The sequence below is a fragment of the Furipterus horrens genome, unplaced genomic scaffold (genome assembly GCF_987537825.1).
Source record: "Furipterus horrens unplaced genomic scaffold, mFurHor1.1.pri manual_scaffold_4, whole genome shotgun sequence".
Taxonomy (NCBI): domain Eukaryota; kingdom Metazoa; phylum Chordata; class Mammalia; order Chiroptera; family Furipteridae; genus Furipterus; species Furipterus horrens.
This window is the reverse complement of record NW_028327174.1, coordinates 204710124-204733340: the sequence shown is the minus strand read 5'-3', so window position 1 is coordinate 204733340 and position 23217 is coordinate 204710124. Positions and strand designations below refer to the sequence as shown.

At 59.6% G+C, this 23217-nt stretch overlaps 2 protein-coding genes across 3 annotated transcripts; both read left to right on the top strand.

Moving 5' to 3' along the window:
- ZMYND19 (zinc finger MYND-type containing 19) lies at positions 1-9029 on the top strand. Its single transcript, XM_090276055.1, has 6 exons — positions 1-151; positions 1232-1291; positions 1983-2089; positions 2660-2800; positions 8340-8520; positions 8660-9029. Exons 1-6 carry the CDS (start codon positions 101-103, stop codon positions 8801-8803), a joined length of 684 nt encoding a protein of 227 aa, XP_090132181.1. The 5' UTR covers positions 1-100; the 3' UTR covers positions 8804-9029.
- Positions 9030-11993: 2964 nt separating this feature from the next.
- On the top strand, positions 11994-22489 carry DPH7 (diphthamide biosynthesis 7). Of its 2 annotated transcripts, XM_090275071.1 has the most exons (9): positions 11994-12314; positions 12905-13038; positions 13401-13488; positions 14627-14721; positions 15101-15273; positions 16588-16657; positions 16773-16838; positions 17016-17188; positions 21842-22489. In XM_090275071.1, exons 1-9 carry the CDS (start codon positions 12180-12182, stop codon positions 22282-22284), a joined length of 1377 nt encoding a protein of 458 aa, XP_090131197.1. In that variant the 5' UTR covers positions 11994-12179; the 3' UTR covers positions 22285-22489. The 2 variants fall into 2 exon arrangements, with proteins under 2 accessions (XP_090131197.1, XP_090131196.1); XM_090275070.1 differs by lacking the exons at positions 11994-12314; positions 12905-13038; positions 13401-13488 and adding an exon at positions 13753-13928.
- The last annotated feature ends 728 nt before the right edge of the window (positions 22490-23217 follow it).

The window sequence follows — 23217 nt, the reverse complement described above, 5'->3', positions numbered from 1 at the left end:
ACCCCTGCCCGCCCGCCCGGCTCGCCCGGCACGCCGCGGCCCCGCCCCGGTCCGGCGCCTCCCGAGGGAGCGGTGCCGCCGGCCGAGCGCAGGCCTGGCCATGACCGACTTCAAATTGGGCATCGTGCGGCTCGGCCGGGTGGCCGGGAAGGTGAGCGGCGCGTGGCCGGGGCGGGGCCGGGGGGCGCAGCGCCGGGGGCGCGGCGGTTGTGCGGGTGGCCGCCCGGGCGGCGGCGTGTCCCCGCCGGGCAGCCCTATGCGGGCCGTGGCCTGGGGCTCCGACCGGGCGCCGCGGCCCGCGAGGAGGGGGCTGCCGGCTGCGCTTGCGGCGCGGGGAGCGCAGCGCCCGTCCAGTGCGGCGCGCTCGCCCCGTGCCGAGACCGGCGTGTGCGCGCCGCCCGTGCCTGCGGGTCCTCGTGGGGCTGCGCACGGTTTCCACGCTGCTCGCGGTGGCCGCGGCCGGCCGAGCCTCAGTGGGCCTCCCCGGGCAGGGCCTGCCGCTGCTGCTCTCCCTTGCCGGGCCGCGCCCTCCGCGCGTCCGAGGCCGGGGCTGCCCAGCACCTGTGGCCGTGGAGGCTCGGCTGTTTCCAGGGGCCGGCCGCGCGGCTGCCGCAGCCCGGACCTCACCCTGGGCGGGAGCTTCGGGGGGGAGAGAGGAGCAGAGGCGGTCAGATGAAGGGAACGCGGGCTCCGGTCCGAGGAGAAAGGCTTCCAGGGAGAAGCGAGACTAGTCCCGCCGGGGGCCGGCTTCTGCCCTCCGTGCCGGAGGGCCGGGGCCTTCGTACTAGGGGAGGCTGGGCTCCCACCCGCTCTGCGACCCCGTCTCGTTTTGCGATCGGTCCCACTAGTGTCGTTTCTTAAAGCTGGCACTGGGAACAAAAAGGCAGCTGGGGGCCGAGTGCTCTTGGTGAGCAAACAGGAGTTGACACTTTCTGGGTGTTCTGCCGCAGCCCGGGCCCCCTCCCGCCCCTGCGGCGGAGCCACCGCGGTGGGCCAGGTTTCCGAGGCGCAGAGTGGAGGTCGGCCACCGGGGCGGCAGTGCTGCGGCCCGTCCCTGGCGAGAGGGCAGTGTGCTCCTCCCGCGCAGCCTGGGCGGGGAAGGGCGAGCTTTGGCGCGGCTCTGGGCCCGCGCCCCCGCCCGCTGCCCTCGCTTAGTCCGGAGGGGCCATGGCTGCCAGTCCCCAGCGCTAACCCAGACCCCACGCGTGACTGAAATGTGCTTAATTTGCAGACCAAGTACACCCTGATAGACGAGCAGGACATCCCGCTGGTGGAGGGCTACTCCTTCGAGGTAAGGACGGCGCCCTTTGCGGCCCGCTTCCGGCCGGTGCCTGGGGAGGGTCGGGAGGGCCTGGGAAGCTGCACTCGGGACACGCGTCTCCGCGCGGCCTCTGTGACGCTGGTTCTCCCCGAGGCCACCCTGCTTGCCACTCTTCCTTGAAAACAGACCGGTGGTGGCATGCTTGTGACTGAATTCAAGTGGGGACAAGGCCTGGTTCCTTAGGGGCTTATCCAGTGCCACCCCACTTTCCCCGGCCTTGGCCCTGTTCCTCCCAGTGCCCAGAGCTCTCCTTCCTCTCAGCTCCCTGAGCGCCCCTGCCTTCCTCTCTCCCCACCCGACCAGCCTCTGTTCCTGCCCCAGGCCTCCCCCACCCGAACCTCCCTTTCAGGAGCCTCCAGGAGGCTGGACCCAGCCCCCTCCACGGCAGGGGTTTGTCTTCCTCTCTGGGTTGTGGGCCCTTTGAAGGGCAGCCACGTTGTTTCTCTGCGTCTCCGGCACGGTGCACGGTGGTCCGAGCGTCCCTTGCTCAAACGCAAGAGAGCGCTCTTGGGACATGACTGGCTTCTTGAGCTCTGCCGGCTCCCAGAGGCCCAGGAACAGGCTGCCCTCTGTCCCTCTGGCACCTGTCTCTTCTAGGAGGTAACTGAACTGTTGTTGAGAATGGGAGGCTTTAACAGACCTGTGTCCTGCATGTTCTCAGGCCCGGATGGAAGTAGACGCAGACGGAAACGGTGCTAAGATATTCGCGTATGCCTTTGACAAAAACCGAGGAAGGGGGTCGGGAAGGCTTCTTCACGAGCTGCTCTGGTGGGTATTTTTGAGCTGCTTGCTTCCCCCACCCCCAGGGGCTGCGTGACCCAGACGGACACTGGGTGCAGGGAGCCGGGGCGGCCTGCTGCCCTCACACTGCCGCTAACTCAGAGCAGCGACGGCGTGTGGTGGTGCCACGGGGCCGCCCCAGTCTCCAGACCAAGAGCTCTTGCTGTTGTGCTGCTCCCCGGGGTGGGGTGGGGGACAACACACACACTGCCCCGCGGGCTCCGGTCCCTGCTGGGCTCTGGCTGAGCCTGTTAGTGGCATGTGGGGGAGGAGCTGCAGCCCTTGGCGTGCACGCTGGGACCGCTCAGGTGGCACGTGTTGTAGGCTGCGTGTTAGACGTTTGGGGCTCCAGCCTCGGTGCCCTGCAGCCTAGCTCTTCAGTCCAGAGGCTGAACTGTCAGCACGGTTGGTCCTTTGTGGGCCCTAGGCTGACCCCTTGGATCCTGGGCAGCGTTGCTCTTGGCGTTACACCGTCAGTGTGACAAGGGGCCAGCCCAGAGCATGTGGCTGAGATGTTGGGGGGTCTGGGAGGCAGATCGAGAGCTGTCCATGTTCTAGGGAGCGGCACAGGGGTGGCATCGCTCCCGGATTCCAGGTCGTGCATCTCAACGCTGTGACCGTGGACAATCGCCTGGACAACCTGCAGCTGGTGCCGTGGGGCTGGCGGCCCAGAGCGGAAGAGACGTCCAGCAAACAGAGGTGGGTCTTGTCGAGCCTGGTGGTGAGGGCAGTGCCGCCAGAGTACGGCCTTCTCCAGGCTCTCGCTGCCAAGTGGGGCCTGTGTCTCTGTTTTGCTCTGATGCTTCTGTGGGTTGGGGGCCTTGGTTACTTTCCCTCCCAAGTGCAGGGTCTTCCTTTTCTTCTCGGAGGCACGTATGATTCTGATGATTATCTTTTGGGGTTGGTCTTCTGGTGACCAGGTCTGTTGGGGAGAAGGCTTGTCTGGGCTGGATGCCTGCGCACGGGTCGGACCTCTCCAGGCCCCTGCGGCAAGCTGGTGTCCCCATCTCGGGGGCCCCCCATGCACACAGACGGGGCTTTTGTCACGCTCTTTGCTGAACAGTGCACAGTGGTCTGGAGAAGCGGGAGAGTGTGGCTGGGGCCTGGGTCTCTCCTCTCCGTGGTCCTGAAATAGGGCCTGTGCTCAGGATGGCTCAGGGAGCCCATGTGGGTGCACAGGACGCAGCCCAGCTGGGAGCTTCATGGGGCCTTGGGGTGAGGTGGGGCCAGCAAGTAGCAGGGCGGGAGTTGGGAGCTGTCACGAGCCAGGGTATCCCTGGCTGCCATGCTCTCTAGGTTCAGGGGCACTCCCTGCGGTGTCTGCGTGTCGGCAGGCCTGTGGGCAGCGGTGATGACCCCAGCAGACAGATGTCAGTGAGACTGGACAGGTCCGTGCGTCCTGGGGTCTGGGCGGGTGGATGCAGGTCAGCTGTTGCGGTTGTTGCTCACAGTGGCCCTGAGCGGCAGAGGCAGGATCGTGCGGCCCAGCTTGCTTCGTGGGGAGGGGCGGCCCCAGGCGCTCCGGACACCACACCCAGCCAACTCTGCTGCGCCCTGCGGGGTCCTGCACACCCTGGCTTCCTGCCAGGCTTTGGAGGGCGAGAGGGGCAGGGCTGGGGCCCCAGCCTCCGGGTTGTCTCCCCTGATGTTAGGGTACGGCCCTAAAATTCCCTGTCCTTGAGGGAAATTGACCCTCTTGTAACAGTTACCCTCCTAGGTTTTGGGTTGAAAGTGACAGAAATCGGGCCCAGTTTGGCTGAAGCAAAGATAGGGGGCTTACTGGCTCCCCGAGCGGAGGTGTGGATGCCACGGGGCCGCCACCTGCAGGTTGTCCTCTGCGCCGCTCCGGAGCTGCAGGCTTGCTTTGCACAGGGGCAGCGTCCCTGAAGCACCGAGGACACTCCGGGGTCAGCGGTGCGCTCACGTGAGCTCACTTTGCTACCCAAGCACTGGGGACAGAGAGCTGTCCCAGCAGACAGAATGAAGGCCGGCCGGCGGTCCAGGGAGCGCTCCCTGACCTCGGGCAGGGTCCCCGCCGCCACCCCTGTTGCCCAGCGATGGTACCACTCCTTCCAGGGTCTCGGGGCTGTGAAGCCTCATCCCTTCCTTCTTACAGCTCACACCTCATTGGACCTGCGCGCGCGGTTTTCCTCACCGCTCACCTACCGATGGGCACTGGGGCTGCTTCCACGTTTCAGCGTCTGTGGGTGACGCAGCTGTGAATGTGGGTCTTACAGACCCCGATTTTAATTCTTCTGAGCATATTCCCAGAAGTGGAATTGCTGGGTCATAAAGCAGTTTTAGTTTTGAGGACCAGCCATACAGTTTTAACAGTGGCTGCTCCATTTTATTTTATTTATTTTTTTGATGTTTTACTTTTATTTATTTGGATTTTATTATTTAGTTTTACAGAGAGGGGGAGGGAGGGAGGGAGAAGGGGAGTGAAATATCAATCAGTTGCCTCTTGCACATCCCGAATGGGGACCTGGTCCACAACCCAGGCCTGTGCCTTGACTGGGAATTGAACCTGCGACCCTTCAGTCTGCAGGACACAACACTCAGTCCACTGAGCCACACCAGCCAGGGCCGTACTTCTTAATCCCCTTACCTCTTCACCCATCCCCTGCAACTCCCCTCCCACCTGACAGCCATCAGAATGCTCTCTGTGTCCGTGATTCCGTCTCCATTCTTGTTTGCTTACTTTGTTTTTTAGATTCAGTTGTTGATATTTACTGCCATTTTATTGTTGATAGTTTTGACCTTTTTCTTAAATGAGTCTCTTTAACATTTCATGTAATAAAGGCTTGGTGATGATGAACTCCTTCAGCTTCACCTTGTCTGGGAAGCACTTCCTCTGCCCTTCCATTCTAAATGATAGCTTTGCTGGGTAGAGTAATCCTGGTTGTAGGTCCTTGCTTTTCATCACATTGAGTACTTCTTGCCAGTCCCTTCTTGCCTGCAAAGTGTCTTTTGAGAAATCAACTGACAATCTTATGGGAACTACTCTGCAGCAAACTCTTTTTCTGTTCCTACTTTTAAGATTCTCTTTATCTCTAACCTTTGGCGTTCTAATTATGATGTGTCTTGGAGTGGGCCTCTTTGCATCCATCTTGTTTGAGACTCTGCTTCCTGGACTTGAACGTCTGTTTCCTTCACCAAATTGGGGAACTTTTCTTTCACTATTTTTTCAAATAGATTTCCAATTTCTTGATCTTTCTCTTCTCCTTCTGGAACCCCTTTGATGCAAATATTGGAACACTTGAAGTTGTCCCAGAGGCTACTTACACTATCCTCATTGTTTTGGATTCTTTTTTCTTGTTTTGATTGATGTTCTTTGGTTTCTTAAGTTCCAAATAATTGATCTGATCCTTGGCTTCATTCACTCTACTGTTGTTTCTCTATAAATTGTTCTTTATCTCAATTAGTGTATCCTTCATTTCTGACTGGATCTTTTTTATGCTGCTGAGGTTCTCACTGAGTTTCTTGAGCATCCTGATAACCAGTGTTCTGAACTCTGCATCTGAGAGATTGCTTATCTCCATTTAGTTTGGCTCTTTTTCTGGAGTTTTGATCTGTTCTTTCAGTTGGGCCAGGTTTCTTTGTCTCCTCATTTTGGCAGCCTCTCTGGGTTTGTTCCTATGTATTAGGTAGAGCTGCTTGGACTCCCTGTCTTGGTAGTGTGACCCTAATGTAGTGAGTGTCCTTAGAGTCCAGTGGCACAGCCTCCCCCTACAACCAAGCTGGGTAGTCAAGGTGCACCCTTCATGTTGGCCGAGGACACCCTCCTCTTGTAGCTGAGCCTTGGTTGCTGTTGGCAGGTCAGTGGGAGGGATTCACCCAGGCCAGTCAGCTGCAAGGACTGGCTGTGACCAGTGACCACCAACCTCCACCCTCGGTGGAGGATCAGCTGTGCAGGGGCAGGGCGCTGGTGCTCTGACGTGGTCTGTAGCTGCCCACTGGGTGTGCTGGCCCTGGGGTTTCCCAGGTAGTGCAGGCCAAGGTCAGCCCCCACCTGTGTTTTGCCGGCGGCCACCCTGCCTGAGCTGTAAAGCCATCTTTGATGGCTGCTACTTGTGCTGGGCTTCGAGATTCTAGGCAAAGCCAGGCTGTGAATCTAGGCTGGCTGCTGCTAGTGCCGGGCCTGGGGCTCACTGAGGCCGGCTGTTGCTTGTGTGAGAGGATTTAGGAAGTTGTGCATCATGAGCCAAGACCAGCCACTCATATGGACAAGCAGCTTGAGGGGCGGAGTCTCTGGAGAGCTCCAAGGCGGGTGAAACAGTGTCAGCCAGGTTGATGGAGTCTCAGCTATGGCACCAGCTTACGGGCTCTGTTGGGGGAGGGTTTAGTAAAGGGACAGTGGCCTCTGCTCGCCTTGATGCCAGACACTTCAGTTCCTCCCTGTGCACCACTGGGGCCTTTCAAGCTGCTACCCTGGTGCTGGAGCCCAGAGGGAGCGAGTCTGAGCAGGTGAGTCCGTGTGTGTGTTCTTGAACCCTTCTGAGTGCCAATGTTGCTGTGAGCGACGCTGACAAATTTTCCCAGAAGTGTCAGCGTCGCTCCCAGCGACTTTTTTTCAATGGCTGTAAATGTAAATAACAATGGAATAATTCCTATTTTATGTTTTGTTCTCTTTTTGTACTTCAAGTTATATATTTATATAACTTTTTCTCATGTTGATCCAAATTTCGAATTATGCATGGCACTCAAAGGGTTAAGAGGAACTGCTTGGGGCTCCAGCAGTTTCTTCCACTGACTCAACCCATTCTGGTTTTTGCAGCCAGAAGTTGTGGGGAGTTACTGTCTTGACACTGGGACCCTGGGCTGGGGGCCTGGTGTGGGGTTGGGACTCCGTGCTCCTAAGATGTTCCTCCCAAATCTTTATCCGCCACACGTGGGTGAGACCAGCCTGTTCGCGTCTGCGCCCCCCCTGCCCGTCTGGATGGGTGTGGCTTCTTTAATTCCGTGGCTGGCAGACTTCCATTCAACTTCATTTCTGACGGGTCTGAGTGATGGCTGTTCTGTAATTTACTTGTAATCTTGATGTGGTCATGCAAAGAGGCGAGCTGTGTCTGCCTGCGCCGCCACCCTGACCAAGCCTTTCGCCCATTTTTAAATTGTGTTGTTTGTGTCATGTTGAATTGCAGTAGTTCTTTATATATTCTGGATATTAACCCATTATCAGATGTATGGTTTGCAAATATTTTCCCTCATTCTGTGGGCTCCTTTTCTACTCTGTGGATAGTGTCTTTTGATGCCCAACATTTCAAAAATTTTGTGAAGTGTGGTGTGTCTGCTTTTTCTTCTGTCACCTGGGACTTTGGTGCCATATCTGAGAAGTCATGGCCAGGCCCAGTGTAGTGCAGCTTTTGTTCCCTGTTTGCTTCTAAGAGACCTTTTGTTTGAAGTTTTGTTTCTTTTATTGTTTTAGAGAGAGAAACATTGATTTGTGGCTGCACTTATCAATGCATCATCGGTTGACTCTAGTATGGGCCCTGCCCGGGGATCAAACCCGTAGCCTTGGTGTCTCGGGGTGCTGCTCCCGCCATCTGAGCTACCCGGCCAGGGCTGTTGGAGGTCTGGTGTTTAGGTCCTTGTTTCGCTTTGAGTTCATTTGTGTAGGCCGTGTCAGGTGAGGGTGACCCTTCCCCCTCTTACTCAGGACTCTGCAGGCCTGGCCCCCAATGTGATTCCCGTGCCCCGCGGCCAGGGCTGCAGGTGGGCCACTCTGCCCCGCACACGCCCCGCCTGCCCCATCAGAGCACCTCCCTCAGCTCCAGGGTTGGGTGGAGCTCTTCGGTAGCAACCTCGCTAGCCACTCACACAGGACGGGTGTTCGGAAGGATGTGGAGCCCTTCACAGCATCAAAGGGGAGAAGGAGCAACCAGCGGCAGAAGCGGGCGCTGCCGGGACCATGAGCAGGGAGAGGGGCTGCCTGGCCTTGCTCAGGTGACCTGGGCATGGCTGGGGGCTGAGTGATACCTTAAGGTGCCCGTGTCTGCTGTGTGCCCATCAGTCCCGGGTGTGGGAGCGACGTGGCCCTGCTCCTCACCTGTGAGCGGGAAGACGAAGTGCTAGTTGTCGATGTCATGGAGAGAAGGCATGCAGTTAGCGGACCCGTCGCCATAACAAAAACCGGGGCGGGGGCCTCCTGAGCACGAGGAAACAGCTCGTCCATCCTGGAGTCCTGCCATTGTCACTTGTGTCACTTGTGCCTTGAGCTGGTCCCCTTCTCCTTCAGGGAGCAAAGCTTGTACTGGCTCGCGATCCAGCAGCTCCCCACGGACCCCATTGAGGAGCAGTTCCCCGTCCTGAACGTGACGCGGTACTACAATGCCAACGGCGACGTGGTGGAGGAAGAGGAGAACTCCTGCACCTACTACGAGTGCCACTACCCGCCCTGCACGGTGATCGAGAAGCAGGTACGGGCCGCGGGAGCACTCCGGCTGCTCCACTCCCTGCGTCCCCTCGGATCCCTCGGTGCCTCTCCAGTCGAGGGAACTGGGGTCGCAGGTCCCTCCCCTCCGCCTGACCGTGAGCCCCTCTTCTGTGTTCTTCCAGCTCCGGGAGTTCAACATCTGCGGGCGCTGCCAGGTGGCCCGGTACTGCGGCTCCCAGTGCCAACAGAAGGACTGGCCCGCCCACAAGAAGCACTGTCGGGAGAAGAGGCGCCCCTTCCAGCACGAGCTGGAGCCGGAGCGGTGACTGGCCATGGGCGGCGGCTGGCCGTGCGGCTCCCGGTCTTCCTTCGGCACCGCGGACACGCTGGTTGGACCTGGCAGTGCTGAAGAAGCTAGCAATGCGCCCAGAGCGGCCCGGAGAGGCCCTTTGTCACAGCGCTCCTGGAAGTGTTCCCTGGAGTAGAGACAGCCGGGGAGGCTGCTGCCAGGATGCTTCTCATTATTTATATGTTAATATGTTTGTAAACTCATGTACAGTTTTTTGGGGGGAGTCAGTGGAGGGTTAGAAACTGCGAATAGAATCATTTGCTGTAATCCTCAAAATGGCCAATGGTCAGGCCACGTGTCTCAGGCTGTCATGGAGCAGGAGCTGCCCCTCATGAGCGCACTGCAGGGGAGTCCCTGGCAGTGACCTAGGCCCCCAGCTCTGTGCTCTTCACCTGCTGCTGAGTGTGCTTCGCATGGACTCTGGGGGTTCGGGGGGCCTGCCTTGCCCCTGGGTTCTCCAGGAAATGCCTGGCGGTGGGAGTGAGGCTCAGACCCACTGCTGTCTTGTGGCTGAGTGCGCCAGCCACTGTGGAGCAGGCACGGCTCCGGGAAGTTCTCATCGGGACCCTGCTGAGCGGCTGGGAGCTCCGCAGGGGCCTGTGGCTGGCAGGCCTGCTGAGGCCCTGCCCAAGACTGGAAGCAGCCAGGGCGCCTGAGCTCGTCCCCTGGCGGCGACAGCCCGTAGGTGGCCTTGGGTCTGTGAGTCAAGCTCCTAGTGGCTGTTGCATGCTTGCTGTGCCCCAGGCAGTGTGTCCTGAAGAACGAGACTGGAAACAGTGATGGCAGCACGCAACGGGCAGGGGGTTCAGTCCTGACCCCAAAGGAGGGTTTTTCTGAAGGGCAGAGGACTCCACATGTCCCCCACACTTGTTTTGACGGAGAAGCTCCCCTTTGCCACTGCAGGTCAGGTGCAGCATACTTCCTAGGGCAGAGACGCTTGCTGCATACGGGAGATTTGTTCCAAGTCCCTCCAGACCCTATGTTGAGCTGCAGTGGGCGCAGAGCAAGTGGGGAGGTATGTGTGATCCTGAGAGATGGTCTCCCCTACAGCTGCCTCGAGCTCGGGGCATTCCCAGGGCTGGGGTGGCTCCTGCTTCCAGAGGCCAGCTGTGTCCAGGACAGGGGGGTGGGGGGTGGGAGGGCCTGTGAAGGTAGGCATGTTGGGGGTTCGGTGGTCTGCTAGGCATGGGCCCTGGGTGCTCAGTCTGCTTTCAAACAAAGACCCCTGAGACAAGGAGGCACTGAACTACAGGCTGTGGGATTTGTCTGTCCTTTGGGGAGTGGCCAGCAGGGCACTCCGGCCCGTCTGCATCCCCTGGCCCGTGCAGGCTGTCCTGTGGTCAGCCCTTCATCAGAATATCGCATTGAAAGGGAAGTGCCCGGTGTCTCAGCTGGCCACAGAGTGCCATGCAGGGTCCTGACACTTGGTGGCTTTCTAGGGTGTCTTGTGGCTCTTAGACATAGCCTTGCCCTGGGGATCACTGTCCACCATGGCCACTGGGAGCTGGTGCCACAGCAGGCGGCTGTGCCCACACACCCAGCCTGCTGGCAAAGGGTCCTGGGCTGGAGCGGGGAACGTGGCCTCCGGTCTAGAGCCGGCCCCTGTGGCAGTCCTTCCCTCTCGCTCAGTCACCACCGTGGCCCCTGGAGCAGGTGCCGTCATGGAGGTGCCGGTGAGTCTAGCTGGTTCTGTCCATTTCCTTCCCTCGTCTTCTACCTGATACCTGGCACCTGGCTTCTCTCCCAATAGCTGCAGCCTCCTGCCCCCTGTAGCCGCGCAGCCGACAGCATAGCTGAAAGTTCAGCAACCAGACGGCTCAGTGGGGGCTTGTTTCTAACCTGCTGGATCCCAGCATGTGGGGCTGCTGACCTGACCCTCTTGTACCAGATAGAGGTTATGTGGTCCTGTTGTGTCAGAGTGACCAGCCCTCTGCCTCTGCCACTGCCCGGGCTACTGGCTCTGAGCTGCAGGCGGGACGCCCAGGACTCCCTGTGGGTTTCAGTCTCAGCACGTGCAGTTCTTGGAGCTGCTGTAGCAAGTGTCCTCGACTCGGTGGTTGGCCCAGCACCGCGGACTGTCTTCTGGAGGCCAGAAGGCTCAAACCCAGGCACTGGGCAGTGCCGTGCTCCCTGTAGAGGCCCCAAGGAAAGGTGTGTGCCAGGCCTCCAGCTCCTGGCAGCCTCTGGGGCTCTTGCTTTGTCCCAGTCTTCACATTGTCTTTCCTTGCTGGGTGGGTGTCCCAGACCGCAAACTCCGCTTCATAAAGGCAGGAGTCATTGGGTTAGACCCCGTCCCCAAAGGCTGCCCTCTGGTGTGACACTACCACTTTGTTTGTGGACACGGGACAGCCCACAATAAGTGTCCAAACTTGCCTTTCCCAAACCTGTTGGGTAGAATACACTAATTTTCTTTTTAAATGTTTTTAAGTTTATTTGAAGGGGGGGGGGGAGAAGGAAGAGAATCATCAGTTGGCTGCCTCTCACACCCCCAACTGGGGACCTGGCCCACAGCTCAGGCCTGTGCCCTGACTGGGGATCGAACCTGTGGTCTTTTGGTTCACAGGCTGGCACTCGATCCACAGCCCCACCAGGCAGGGTTGCACGGTCCATCAGCACCTTCTCAGTCACCCAAATCAGATCACGGCTGTGCTGGGTCCCCTCCCTCACAGCCTGACCCTACCTGGCAAGGGACCCTGCCGGGGATGAGCGCTGGCTCTTCTCTGTATGTCATGCGCCTGCCCGCTGAGGGCCCTGCCACCCAGGTGGGCACGTCCAGCTGGCCCTTGTGCACTTTCTCTGCGGTGCTGGCCCGCAGGTCTTCGTCCACCCGCACCGGGGCGTGGGGGTGGGGGGCGGACATCAGGAAGGAGGGCAGCTGAGGCCCAGCCCCTTTGACACCAGACGCTGCTCCCTGGGTGTCCAGGCCCTGCGCGTGCCTCCACTTCCACGCCGGCCTCCCTCCCTGTACTGGGCCTGCTGTCCTGCTAGCACTGCGGGACACACCGTCCAGGCCACGCCGCATCTGTCCACGGGGCCGGGGGGCGTGCCTTGCTGCCACGTGCGGCCGCCGAGGCCCGCGGGCCGGCAGGGGGCGCAGGAGCCCGGCCTCACGTGTGGGGGCAGTGCCAGCCGGAAGTCCCGCCCCGGAAGGAGTCGGGTGGGAGCGTCCACGGAAGAACAGGAAGTAACCTGGAGCTGCTCCGCTGTCTTCGCGGCGCTTAGGTTCCGGCCCCGACTCCGCTCTCACCGGGCCTTGGCTGCGCAACCCGGGCTTGCACGCTGGCCACGTGCCCCGTCCCGCGCGCCTCGGACTCCAGCAGCTCGGCGTCACGGTGTCCTCCGGCTGCTGGGAGATGAGCAGTCGCGTGCAGCTGCTGCAGGCGGTGGACACGGAGTACACGGCGGACTCGGCGGAGTGGTGCCCGCTGGAGGGCTGCCGGCGCGTGCTGGCCTGCGGCACCTACCAGCTCCGGGCGCCGGACGGCGAGGTGCGCTTGCCGCGGCCTGGCCTTCTGGGCTCTGGCCGTGCGTCTCCGCGCGCGCGCCCTGGAGACTGCGTCTCCCGGGGAAACCGAGGCCCGGAGAGCGCAGGGAGGGGCGAGCTATGGCTCCGGAGAGGCAGAGCTGACTCAGCGTGCAGACCTCTGGTCTGCGGCCGGGGGCTGGAATAGTCTAGCGGGAGGCGCAGGGAGGAGGTGCGCCCTTGGCTTTTGTGGCCAGGATGTGGGTTAGGTGCCGTCTGCATGCAGCGTGGCTCCAGCTTACGGGTGAAATCTCGTGTAAGAGGGGTCCAAACCAGGGCCCTTGACAGTGAGGACAGGCACTGGGGCCCAGGCCTCAGTCAAGACCGTCCCCGTGGGGTCCTGAGCGCAGCTGGCCGCGTGCCGGTTTCAAAGGAGTACCCTGTGCTGGCTCCACGCGTCCACACTAATCACGTGCAGGAGAAGAGACATCTCTCCAGCTTGGAAGTCGGGGGCTGCTCCCAGGCAGCATCCAGTCTCCGCAGACCTCCTTCCCTGGCTCCCTGTCCCATCATAGATATCTGCTGGGGTAACTGGGACACCTGCATCTTTTGTAGAGTGAACGGAACGCCACCGAGCCTCAGACCCGTTTAGGTCGTCTCTACCTGTACAGTTGTGATGAAAACCTCTCTGCTTGCTCCCTGGCTGAGATCCAGAGAAGAGACACTTCTGCTATCCTGGACATGAAATGGTACAGACTTGATTACCACCCCACTTGTCTGCAATCTGTCACTTGGTCAGGGAGCCTGATGCCTGGCAGCATTCAACAAGATGGGGCAGTGTCTGAGCTATGGGTTCATTCCTTCACTGTCCTGCCCACTGTCTGGCAGCTGCAGGATGAAGGAGACTTGGGGTTCATTTCCTTTGTCAGTTTCCAAGCCTCAAAGTTAATATTCTAAGAAGTAATGCTGGTGTTTTGATTCATAAAATGGGGGATCTTTTTGGAACAGAACTGTAGCCTCCAGAACAGTGTAGGGGCTGAACTTGAAGTGGTAAGATCCTGTGCCCTGGGTACGTCCCACATGCTGACTGGCCTGTGGATTCTCTCCTCAGGTGCCACGTTCCGGTGGCCGGCCATGCCCTCTTGGGTGTGGCCGATGCTGGTGGGTGCATAGAGCTGTTCCAACTGGTGGGATCTGAGGTCAGTGACGGGCTGGGCTTTGTAGGGGATGGAGGGAACTGGAAGGGAGAGGGTGTGGGAGGGAGACTGATACTGTATTTCCAGAATGTTTTCTGTGCAGTGGTGAACTTGATCGTGAAACACTCTAAGATAGCATGCAGCGTATCTTAAATTACTGGGTTCTGCATCCAACACGAAGAGGAGGTCACTTCTGTGTCACTAGCAGAAGTGAGAGGCTGTTGGTTTGCCTGTCCAATGGATCTGAAAGTTCTTCCCTAGGGAGAGCCTGGACAGCGTTCTTGGGTGGTTGCTGCCGGGGCTGAGAGCAGCAGTGACTTTCCTTCGAGGGGATGGTCCTCCCCAGCGACAGTGAGCAGAGCACGTGGTCACCACGTGAACTCAGGCCTGGGCCAGGTGTCTGCAGCGACAGCTCTGACCGTTGGGACCTGCGGCACAGGGAGGTGGGCAGCCCGCATGACCATGCCTGCCTCTGGGGGACATGTCCTGCTGCAAGTGGCCCGGGGCGCTGGACTTGTGGCCGCTGAGAGCTTGTGTGGCAGGGCCTTGCTGCAGGCTGGCAGGGAGCCTCAGCCCTGTCCTGGGAGCGAGGGGGACGCTCTGGGGGAGACGAGGCCCAGGGCGCAGGACAGAGGCAGTGGCAGTGAGCCCCGGGGAGGGCCCTGGTGAAGCAGTCTCCTGGGGGCCTGTGGGTGGAGTTGAGCACACGCCAGGTTGCTTAGGTGATAAGACGTATGTAGATCGTAGAAGAGAGAAACAGTGTTTTAAGGGCCGGTGGTGGCTTCTGAAATGGAGACCCGAGGGAAGGGTCCATTGTCTGCCGGTTTTCCTGGAGGCCTAGGGAGCCGGAGAGTGAGCACCAGGGTGCTTCCCGGCCCCCGAGCAGGCCGAGGGGCTGTGGATGGCGTGGGGTCTGGGAAGGAGGGATGCCTGCTTCCCCCACGGTCACGGGTGCAAGGACGTCCTCCTGCAGGCGTGTGGAGGGCGGAGCCCCGTTCTGCCGTGTTCTCAGGTTCTCCCAGGAAGTGGCAGTGCTTGTGGTTCACCTAGCAGCAAAGGAGCGGACGCCGGCCTGCCAGAGCTGGAGGAAGACTTCCCAGGGTCCTGGGCTGCTCCCCGTGACAGTGTCCCTTCTCTCCAGGGGAGCAGGTGCGCCCTGCAGCTGTGGGCCAGCTTTGCCCTGGATGAGCAGTGTCTGGCCTTGTCACTGGACTGGTCCACTGGGAAAGCTGGAAGGTGAGGGCCACCCTCTTCGCTCTGAGGACTCTCTCCGCTTCCCTGCAGGAGAGGGTCCAGGCTGCCGGGGTGAGCCATGACTGTGCTCCCCGAGCCTGGGGCCGTCCTGCTGGACCCAGTCCAGAACGACAGGGGACTGCAGCCCTCGGGGAAAGGGGGCAGCGTTCCCCTCGGCAGAAGCTGACCTGACTTACTGTGGCCGGCCAAGTGGTAGTTCTGGCCTCCGCCAGGCTCCCGGGCCACGCTGGCCACGCCCCCTCTTCAGAAGCGGGGGACCCGTCTTGGGGGCATCGAATATCACTGCTGGGGAACCAGGAGAGGGTGGTGAGTTCTCTGAGGGAAGTTCAGTTGGGTTTCTCCATTGGTCCTCTGTGTCCAGGGCGAGTGACCAGCCCTTGAAAATCATTAGCAGCGACTCCAAGGGGCAGCTGCACCTCCTGAAGGTGGACGAGGCACGGCCGGGACTGCAGGCGGTGGCCACGTGGCAGGCCCATCGCTTTGAGGCCTGGGTGGCGGCTTTTAATTACTGGCAGACAGAAATCGTGTATTCAGGTTGGTGTTCCTTGGCCGCGCGTGGGTCACCGGGTCCTCATCGTGTTCCCCCTCGAAGGACCTGCCCAGAGGAGCGAGCACAGGAGGCGTGTTCCGCGCCCAGGCCCCGGGGCCCCGCTCGCCAGCGTCCCATGTGCCGCCTGGGGCTGGACGCGGGCTCTGCGGGCGGGTCCCCGGACACTCCTCACCCTGCTCTGCACTCCTCCCGCCGCAGGGGGCCCTGGTCAGCCTCTGCCTGCATGTGGCTCCCTGGAGCTTGGGCTCCACCGCTTCCCGTGCCAATGGGGGCCGGTGCTCGCCTTCCCTTCTGAGTGCTTGGTCTTCTGGCGAGCGTGGCCAGATGCCTGCAGGGACGCCTCCTGCTGAGCCCCCCTCATGCCAGGCGATGGCGCACCTGCTCCTCTGGGTGGCCCGAGTCAGACGCCTCTGTCCACTTGCGCCTCCTGTGGGTTCCCGCCTCGTTGGTCCTACCCTCTCAGGTCGGAATTGGCCGCCTCTTTCTCTGGGCACCTGTCCGGGCCATCTCCCTCCCGCGAGCCACAGCTCGCCCTCCCTCTTTAATGGCCGCCCTGCGCTGTGTGAATTACAGTCTCCCACAGTCTTGGTGAAAAGAGGGAAGATTTAACCTCTGCCGTCCCTGGTTGTCGGTGAATTCTACCTTGAGGCTCAGCTAGTTCAGAGCAAGGGCGTAGTGGGGCAGTGAGTCGCTGACTCAGGGCCAATTCATGTATTCAGCAAACCACTGAGCACCTGCGCGTGCCAAGCTGGGCTCTGGGTGGCTGGGGACAGTCCTCGCTTGCATTGAGCTCACACTGAGCGAGCACAGCACAATGTGTACAGCAAGGAAGCAAAGCGCACAGTAGGTCAGGGTGATGGGTGCTTTGGGAAGAAAAAAGGACAGGGTGAGGGGCCGGGCACTGCGGGCAGGTGCAGGGTGTCTCGTCGGCCCAGAGCAGGAGGGAGCCGGGAGTGATGGGACAGCACTGAGGAGCCAGCGTGGCCAGAGGGACTCAGGGGGAGAAGGTGACATCAGAGGTCACAGGGCTCCTGCCATGGGAAGGACCTGGGCTTCTGCTCTGGAGGAACGGGAGCCATTGCAGGGGCATTGCTTGCTGGTCCTCACAGGAAGGAGTTTCCCTTCCCTTCCCTTCCCCGTGGGTGCCCTCTTCCAGTCCACGGGCACAGTCGTGGCACAGGGGTGGCTGTCCAGGGGTGCTGTCCCTGGGGCTCTGCGCCGGGTGGCACCCTGGACCCACCCAGGGAAAGCCACCCCCGGAGTTGCCATGATCAGCAGGTTTTCCTGTTTCCACACAGGTGGGGACGATGGCTATTTGAAAGGCTGGGACACCAGGACACGTGGCACATCTGTGCTCACCAGCAAGAGGTAAACCCCAGGGGTCCGTGCTCGGCTTGTGACGGCAGCGCCCGCCGCACGACTGGACGTCGCCTGAGCGGCGGCCCTGCCCTCGCTGGCTGAGGTACCGTCCTTCTGCTCACAGACACTCCATGGGCGTGTGCAGCCTGCAGAGTAACCCGCACCGGGACGGCATCCTGGCCACCGGGAGGTGAGGCCCAGCGTTGGCTCCCTGGCCTTCCCTCCTGCTGACCCGGGGATGTTTAAGGGGCCAGCTCCCAGGCCAGGGCGAGGCAGGGGGCAGGGGTGAGCCGGGCGGGACTCCCAGGGCGGTGCTCCCTCCCCCGAGGGCCTTTCCTGCCCACTCTCCGGGGTCGGTCGGTTGCAGCTATGACGAGCACATCCTCCTGTGGGACACACGGAACATGACGCAGCCGTTCGCAGATCTGCCCGTGCAGGGTGGCGTGTGGAGGCTCAAGTGGCACCCCTGGCAGGGCCACCTGCTCCTGGCCGCCTGCATGCACAGTGGCTTCCGGGTCCTCGACTGCAGGCGGGCCATCGGTGAGTGGGGCCATGGCGGCTGGCAGGGCGGGCTCCCCGACTCCTGTCCCCTTACGTCACCAGTGTCCCCCGAGGCCGTGCTGTGGTCCACATCAGTCTCCATTGCAAACTGCTCTCTGGTCGTGGTTCCTCCCTGACCAGCACCGCAGGGCATCTCTGACCCCGTGGGGGCTTCTGTCCCGGAAGCCTGCACACCTGCCCCTCCCAGCGCCACCCTGGGCTTCCTCCTGCCAGTGGCAGTGTGGTCTGCACGGCCTGCTGTCCCAAACGTGCTTCGACCCACTCTCCTTGCTCCCTTCCCACACCTCCTGGGCCGAGCCCGGCGTTGGTTCTACCCGATCTGCTGTGCCTGAGCCACAGAGGGCGGCTGCCGGAAACTGGCACCCCGCAGGGTCTCACTGAAGTCGGTGCCCCAGCAGGCGACCGCGGTCCTCCTCGCACCAGTCACTCTTCACTGTCAGAACCGTCCCACGTGTTCTGTCTTTTTGAACTCCTCTTCCCTCCTCATTCTCAGCTCATGGCTCCCCCCTGCCCTGGCACAAAGCAGTGATTGAAGGCCCCCATAACTCCCTCCCTGAGTTTGTGGAGCCCGGCACGGGGCCTGTCAGGTGTGAGAGGACCCGGGGCAGGTGTCTGTCCAGGCTCTGTGTCCGTTTGGGGCCATGTCGTGGTAAAGTCTGCAGCTTGTGGTTTCCTTGCACGCTGACCTCATCGGAAGGTGGGCCTGGTCTGGAGTCCCTGCGTCGTCTGACATCAGAGCCACTCAGGCTCCCTGCAGTGGCTGTTTGCAGGACACATCTTCTTCCACTGTTTCCTTTCAGTCTCCAGATTTGAACCCAAAATGTTTCTTCTGCAGTGGGTTCTGCACGTTTGTCGGGAGCATGACAATGGTGACATTCAGCCTGCCTTGTGTGTTGTGTCAGGAGCCACCTGATGCCACTTGTCCTTTGCTGCTGCTGTTCATTCAGTCCCTGGGATCAGGTGGGCAACCCAGGCATCTCCACGGAGAAAATGTTGGTCCCCTGGTAGCTCAGTCGCTGTGGTGAGGTTCAGCTTGCACTCGTCACCAGGTTCCCTTTCAGAGGGAGGGGGACAGCGATGGCTGCCTCACACTGGTGCCCCAACCGGGGACCACAGCCCAGGCCTGTGCCCTGACCGGGAATCGAACCAGTGATCTTTCTGTTTGTGGGACGCTGCCCAGCCCACTGAGCTGCACCAGGGCCCCTAGTCGCTTCTTACAGATAGTTCATTTCCCTGGGTTTTGGTTGTAATTGTGCATCTTTCTGTAAAAAGAAGTGTGTGTCTGTATCTGAATTCACCTTCTTTCTTATACAAAATGTACTCCTTATACACTCTCGCGCTTTATTTCATTTAGAAACACCGTGACAGGCAAAAGTAGGTTTACAGGTGTGAGTGAACGTTTATTCTTGTTAGTTATTAATTATTGTTCTGCTTATTATTACTAAGCTACTCTGGCCCACTGCTGTCTGCCCTGAAATCACTGCACATGGGCTCAAAGAGCCCTCCCTTGTCCTGTGAGGGCGCCTACACTCCCTTTAGTGGTGGTCCTGCCGTGGTTTTTCATCTAGTTTTCTCTGTGAGTATTGGGCTATTTCCAGCATTTTGCCGTTGCGGATAAAGCTTCACGTGTGTTTTGTTCTGCTGGAGGTGTGTCCTCAGGGTCCCTGCCTGGCCGTGGGACTGCAGGGTCACAGATCCCTGTGCCCCACTCCCCCCCTTCCAGCAGGGCAGAGCGCCTGCCTGCAGCCTGGCAGCCAGAGGGGCCGGGTGGTAGCTACGTGTCTGGGGCGGGAGAGCTGGCGGCCCGGTGCGCCTGCATGGGACGGAAGGTGTTTTCCTGTCGAAGGGCTGGTTTTATAGTTTTGTGTCTGTGAATGATCTTTTTCTGTCTTCTGCCTGTTTTTCTCTCTGTTTTCTGGTCTTTTTTTGCTTTTGTTCCTGTGTATTTGTGGCCTGAGCCCTTCATCTCTGGTATATGTGGGAAATATTTTTCCTGTTTTGGTTCTGCCTGTGGTGCTTCTCTTCTCTCATGCAAAAGGTTTATTGTTTGTTTGTTTTTAAAATTTAAACTTTAATTTTTTACTTTAACTTTTATTTATTGATCTTAGAGACAGAGAAGAAGGTAGGGTTGGGGAGAGAGAGAAACATCGATTTGTTGTCCCACTTACTGATGCATCGTTGGTTGATTCCTGAATGTGCCCTGACCGTTGATCGAACCCACAACCTTGGCATATCAGGATGACGCTCCCACCAACTGAGCTACCCGGCCAGGGCAGGTTTTCTGTGTGTTTTTTAAAAACATATAATTATGTTTGTACATATTTTTAAATTGAATCTGGATTTTCCCTCCCACACTCATATTACAAAGGAATCACCAATGTTTTCTTCCAGTTCTTAATGTGGCTTCCCTTTCGCACAGTGGGGACTCGGATCCGTGTCCTTACATGTGGTGCAGGCGCTGTCCCACACCTGCTTGTGGGGGAGTCCAGTGCACGGAGTCCCCACCTGTCTCGTGTTGACTCTACATGCGCCCTGTCCTTGGTCCCTCGTCTCCCCACCTGCCCACGTGTGACGGTGCCTTTGTCGTCCTGGGACTCTGCCCCTGGGCTCACCTTTTCAGGGGTTTCCTGACAGTCCTTATAATTTGAACTGAGTGCCAGCTTATCTTGTCTCATAAAGAAGCTTATTGGTTCTTTATAGGGATTGCATTAAATATAAATTAACTTTACAACAGCTTTATCATCTGCACATTTGTTAACTTTATTTCTGAATAGTTTATCTTTTTTTTGTTGCTTTTGTAATAAAATAGCAATATTCTCTTCTTTTATTTTTTATTTATTTATTTATAGAGAGCGGAAGGGAGGGAGAAAGAGAGGGAGAAAAACATCCATGTGTGGCTGCCTCTCACACGCCCCCAACAGGGGATCCAACCCGCAACCCAGGCCTGTGCCCCGACGGAATTGAACCGGCGACCTTTTGGTTTGCAGGCTCATGCTCAGTCCACTGAGCCACACCAGCCAGGGCTGACTTGGTTATTTTTAACATGGACTTCGGTGATATTTTATTTAGGGTTTTGCATTAATGTTCAAAAGTGACATGAATTTTCTTTTGTGCTATTTTTACCAAGATTTGAAATCAGCATTGTTTCATCCACGTGAAAATCAAAACCAAAAGTGTGAAAATTTTTCCTCATTTTCTCTTCTCTTAAATAATTTATATAGTTGGATTATTTTTTCTCTCAAGATTTGGTAAAATTCTCCCATGAGACTGTGTGGGCCACACCTATTTTTGCATAGCGGCTCCTCGATGACGTTAACTTTTCTGTGCAAACTGGTTTGTTTATGCCGTGTCTGCTGGGTCAGTTTTGGTGAACTGTATTTCCTCAGGCCGAAAAGGTTTTATGTATTTATTTTCAGAGAGGGAGGGAGAGGGGGAAAGAGAGGGGGAGCAACACCCGTGTGTGGCTGCCTCCCGTGCGCCCCCAGCTGGGGACCCGCCCGCAGCCCAGGCCTGCGCCCCGACTGGGGATCGAACCGGCGGCCCTTTGGCTCGCAGGCCGGCGCTCAGTGCACTCGCCGCGCCAGCCCGGGCGGGGCTCGGTGTCTCTGACTGGGGCGGGGGCCGTGCGCTGTGCTCCCGCCACCTCCGACCCGCAGCGCGGGAGGCCCGGGCGCCCGGGGCGCAGCTGCGGCTCCTGAGTGGCGGGAACCGGCTGCAGTCCTGGGCCTTGGGTGGCTGTGGGACGGGAGACTGTCGGGGTCCCTCCCGGGCACTCGTGTGGAGGGACAGGGACGGGTCCCTGGGGAGCATCCCCACCGTCTGGGGAGGTTCAGGGTCCGGCCCCTCTCCGGCCCGGGGCCTCCTGTCCAGGCTGCGCTGTCCGCGAGTTCCCTCAGTCGGCACCCACCCGGTCTGCCTTCGGCCCCTCCAGCCTCGCTCACTCTGACGGCGGTGCAGACCCCTGGGGCGCGGACCCCTGCCTGGGGGGCCGCCGTGGCCTCCCTACCGGTGTCTAAGCCTGCGGCCCAGCTCCCTGGCCACTGGTTTGCCTGCGGCCTCAGCGTCCCCCGCCCCGAGGCTACCTCGTCACTTTTTCTGGTCACCTGAGCTTTCCCGGCGTCTGGGGCAGTGCCTTCTGGAGCTCCCTCCGCTCATGCCCTCCAGCCTCAAAGTTGCCATAGCAACTCACCGTCAGGAGACCGGCTCGGGACACCTTTCCAAGCTAAAGGCCACCTGGAACCCAGCGCGCTGCTCTGGGCGAGACTTTGACCTCGCCGGCCCAAGGGCCCTTGTGCAGTCCCCCCTTGCTTGTGTGCCAGGTCCTTGTCGCCCTCACCCCCCGACCTGGGCAGCTCTGTGCTCTGCTTCTGAGAGGCGTGGGCTGGGTGCTCCAGCGGGGAGACGCAGCCTTTCACGCAGGGTCCTGCGGCCCGGCCGCGCGCGCGCGCGCACAGGAGCAAGGCGCCTCGTGCCAGGCGTGGCCTGCTCCTCTGCAGTCTGCCCACGTCTCGGCCACCCCCGCGCGCCCCTGGCCGTTTGGCGGTCTCCCTCTGAGGGTGGGCAGGGCTGTGGGCTGGGGGCGGTGAGCCCGCTCTGAGTAACGGACTGTTCCTGCGTCCCGTCTCGCTGCAGAGGAGAAGCAGGATGCGTGCGCCGTGGCCGCGTCCCACACGCCGCCCGGCTCGCTGGTGTACGGAGCCGACTGGTCCTGGCTCTGCTGCCGCCGCCCGCCCCACACCTGGCAGCCTCTCCGCTCGGGCTCCGCGTCCTGCAGCGACCCAGCTGCCACGGCAGACGATGAGGCTGCAGGTTCGGCACCGGGACCTCCCTCTCCTGACTGCTCCGCAGAGGACCCCGCAGGGGCTTGCCCCGAGCCCCAGGGTGGAAGTGAGGGAGGGACTCCCCTCCGGCCGGGCCCAGAGGGCCTGAGGAAGAGCAGCACCCAGCACGTGCCAGGGGCCGAGCTCTGTGGCTGCAGCCGGTGTGTGGAAGCAGCCGACTTGGACGTCAGCCTGGTAGCCACTTGCTCCTTCTACGACCATGTCCTTCACCTCTGGAAGTGGGAGAACAGCTGAGCGAGGGAGCAGGGGGCTTGCTTTGAAGCCGTAGAGACCGTGTCTGTTCATGAGCTGCCCTCGGACCCGCCCCGAGATTCTCTGCAGCTCACGGTGTGTGCTCAGTGCATCTGGCGGAACCTCCAGTTCTCTGAAGCAGCCTCGCCTGCTGGGCCCTCGGCGAGCGCGGAACGTGCTGCAGGGCGGGCAGTGCGGGGCCCTAACCCCACTGCCTCTCCGTGGCGCCAGGGAACTGAGGCGCTTCCAAAGGTTGCACACGAGAAACCCGGACAGGGCCGGGCTGGGAACCCCTGGCTTCCACAAAGCTCATTGCTGCCTGTCCCAGGCCACTGATTACTGATTGAGATTATGATTATGATCACTGTTCAGAGTCAGAAACGTGCACTTCTAATTTGTTTTCTGATTTCTTTTTGATGCAACACAACATGCCGATGTAGGTCCATGTGTTGTGAGAGATTATTCCGCTGGACACGATCAGTTCCCAGCCGATGGCCCATTTAGTTCACTGGAGAAAGGGTGACCCCCTCCATCCCCTTTAGTGTTAGGTTATTAAAGACTGAGCACAACACAGGAGACCCAGACAGCCGTCAGACTGCCACAGGTGGATGCAGGGGAGACGCTACAGGTTCCTCTAGAGCAGCGGTTCTCAATCTGTGGGTCATGACCCCTTTGGGGGTGGAACGGCCCTTTCACAGGGGTCGCCTGAGCGCATTGGAAAACATAATTACTTTTGTGATTAATCACTAGGCTTTAATTATGTTCAATCTGTAACAATGAAAATACATCTTGCATATCAGATGTTTACATTATGATTCATAACAGTAGCAAAATTATGGCTGGGGGTCCCCACAACATGAGGAGCCGGATTAGAGGGTCGTGGCACTAGGAAGGTTGAGCACCGCTGCTCTGGAAGCCCCGGTTTGGGCTCGGCCT

What these genes read in the sequence shown, in the direction of transcription:
- ZMYND19 (XM_090276055.1), top strand. Translation starts at nt 101, where the DNA reads ATGACCGACTTCAAATTGGGCATCGTGCGGCTCGGCCGGGTGGCCGGG. An exon ending in TCGGCCGGGTGGCCGGGAAG is followed by an intron (nt 152 to 1,231) that starts GTGAGCGGCGCG and finishes CTTAATTTGCAG; the next exon opens with ACCAAGTACACCCTGATAGA. An exon ending in GAGACGTCCAGCAAACAGAG is followed by an intron (nt 2,801 to 8,339) that starts GTGGGTCTTGTC and finishes CTTCTCCTTCAG; the next exon opens with GGAGCAAAGCTTGTACTGGC.
- DPH7 (XM_090275071.1), top strand. Translation starts at nt 12,180, where the DNA reads ATGAGCAGTCGCGTGCAGCTGCTGCAGGCGGTGGACACGGAGTACACG. An exon ending in TCCAACTGGTGGGATCTGAG is followed by an intron (nt 13,489 to 14,626) that starts GTCAGTGACGGG and finishes CCTTCTCTCCAG; the next exon opens with GGGAGCAGGTGCGCCCTGCA. An exon ending in TCCACTGGGAAAGCTGGAAG is followed by an intron (nt 14,722 to 15,100) that starts GTGAGGGCCACC and finishes CTCTGTGTCCAG; the next exon opens with GGCGAGTGACCAGCCCTTGA.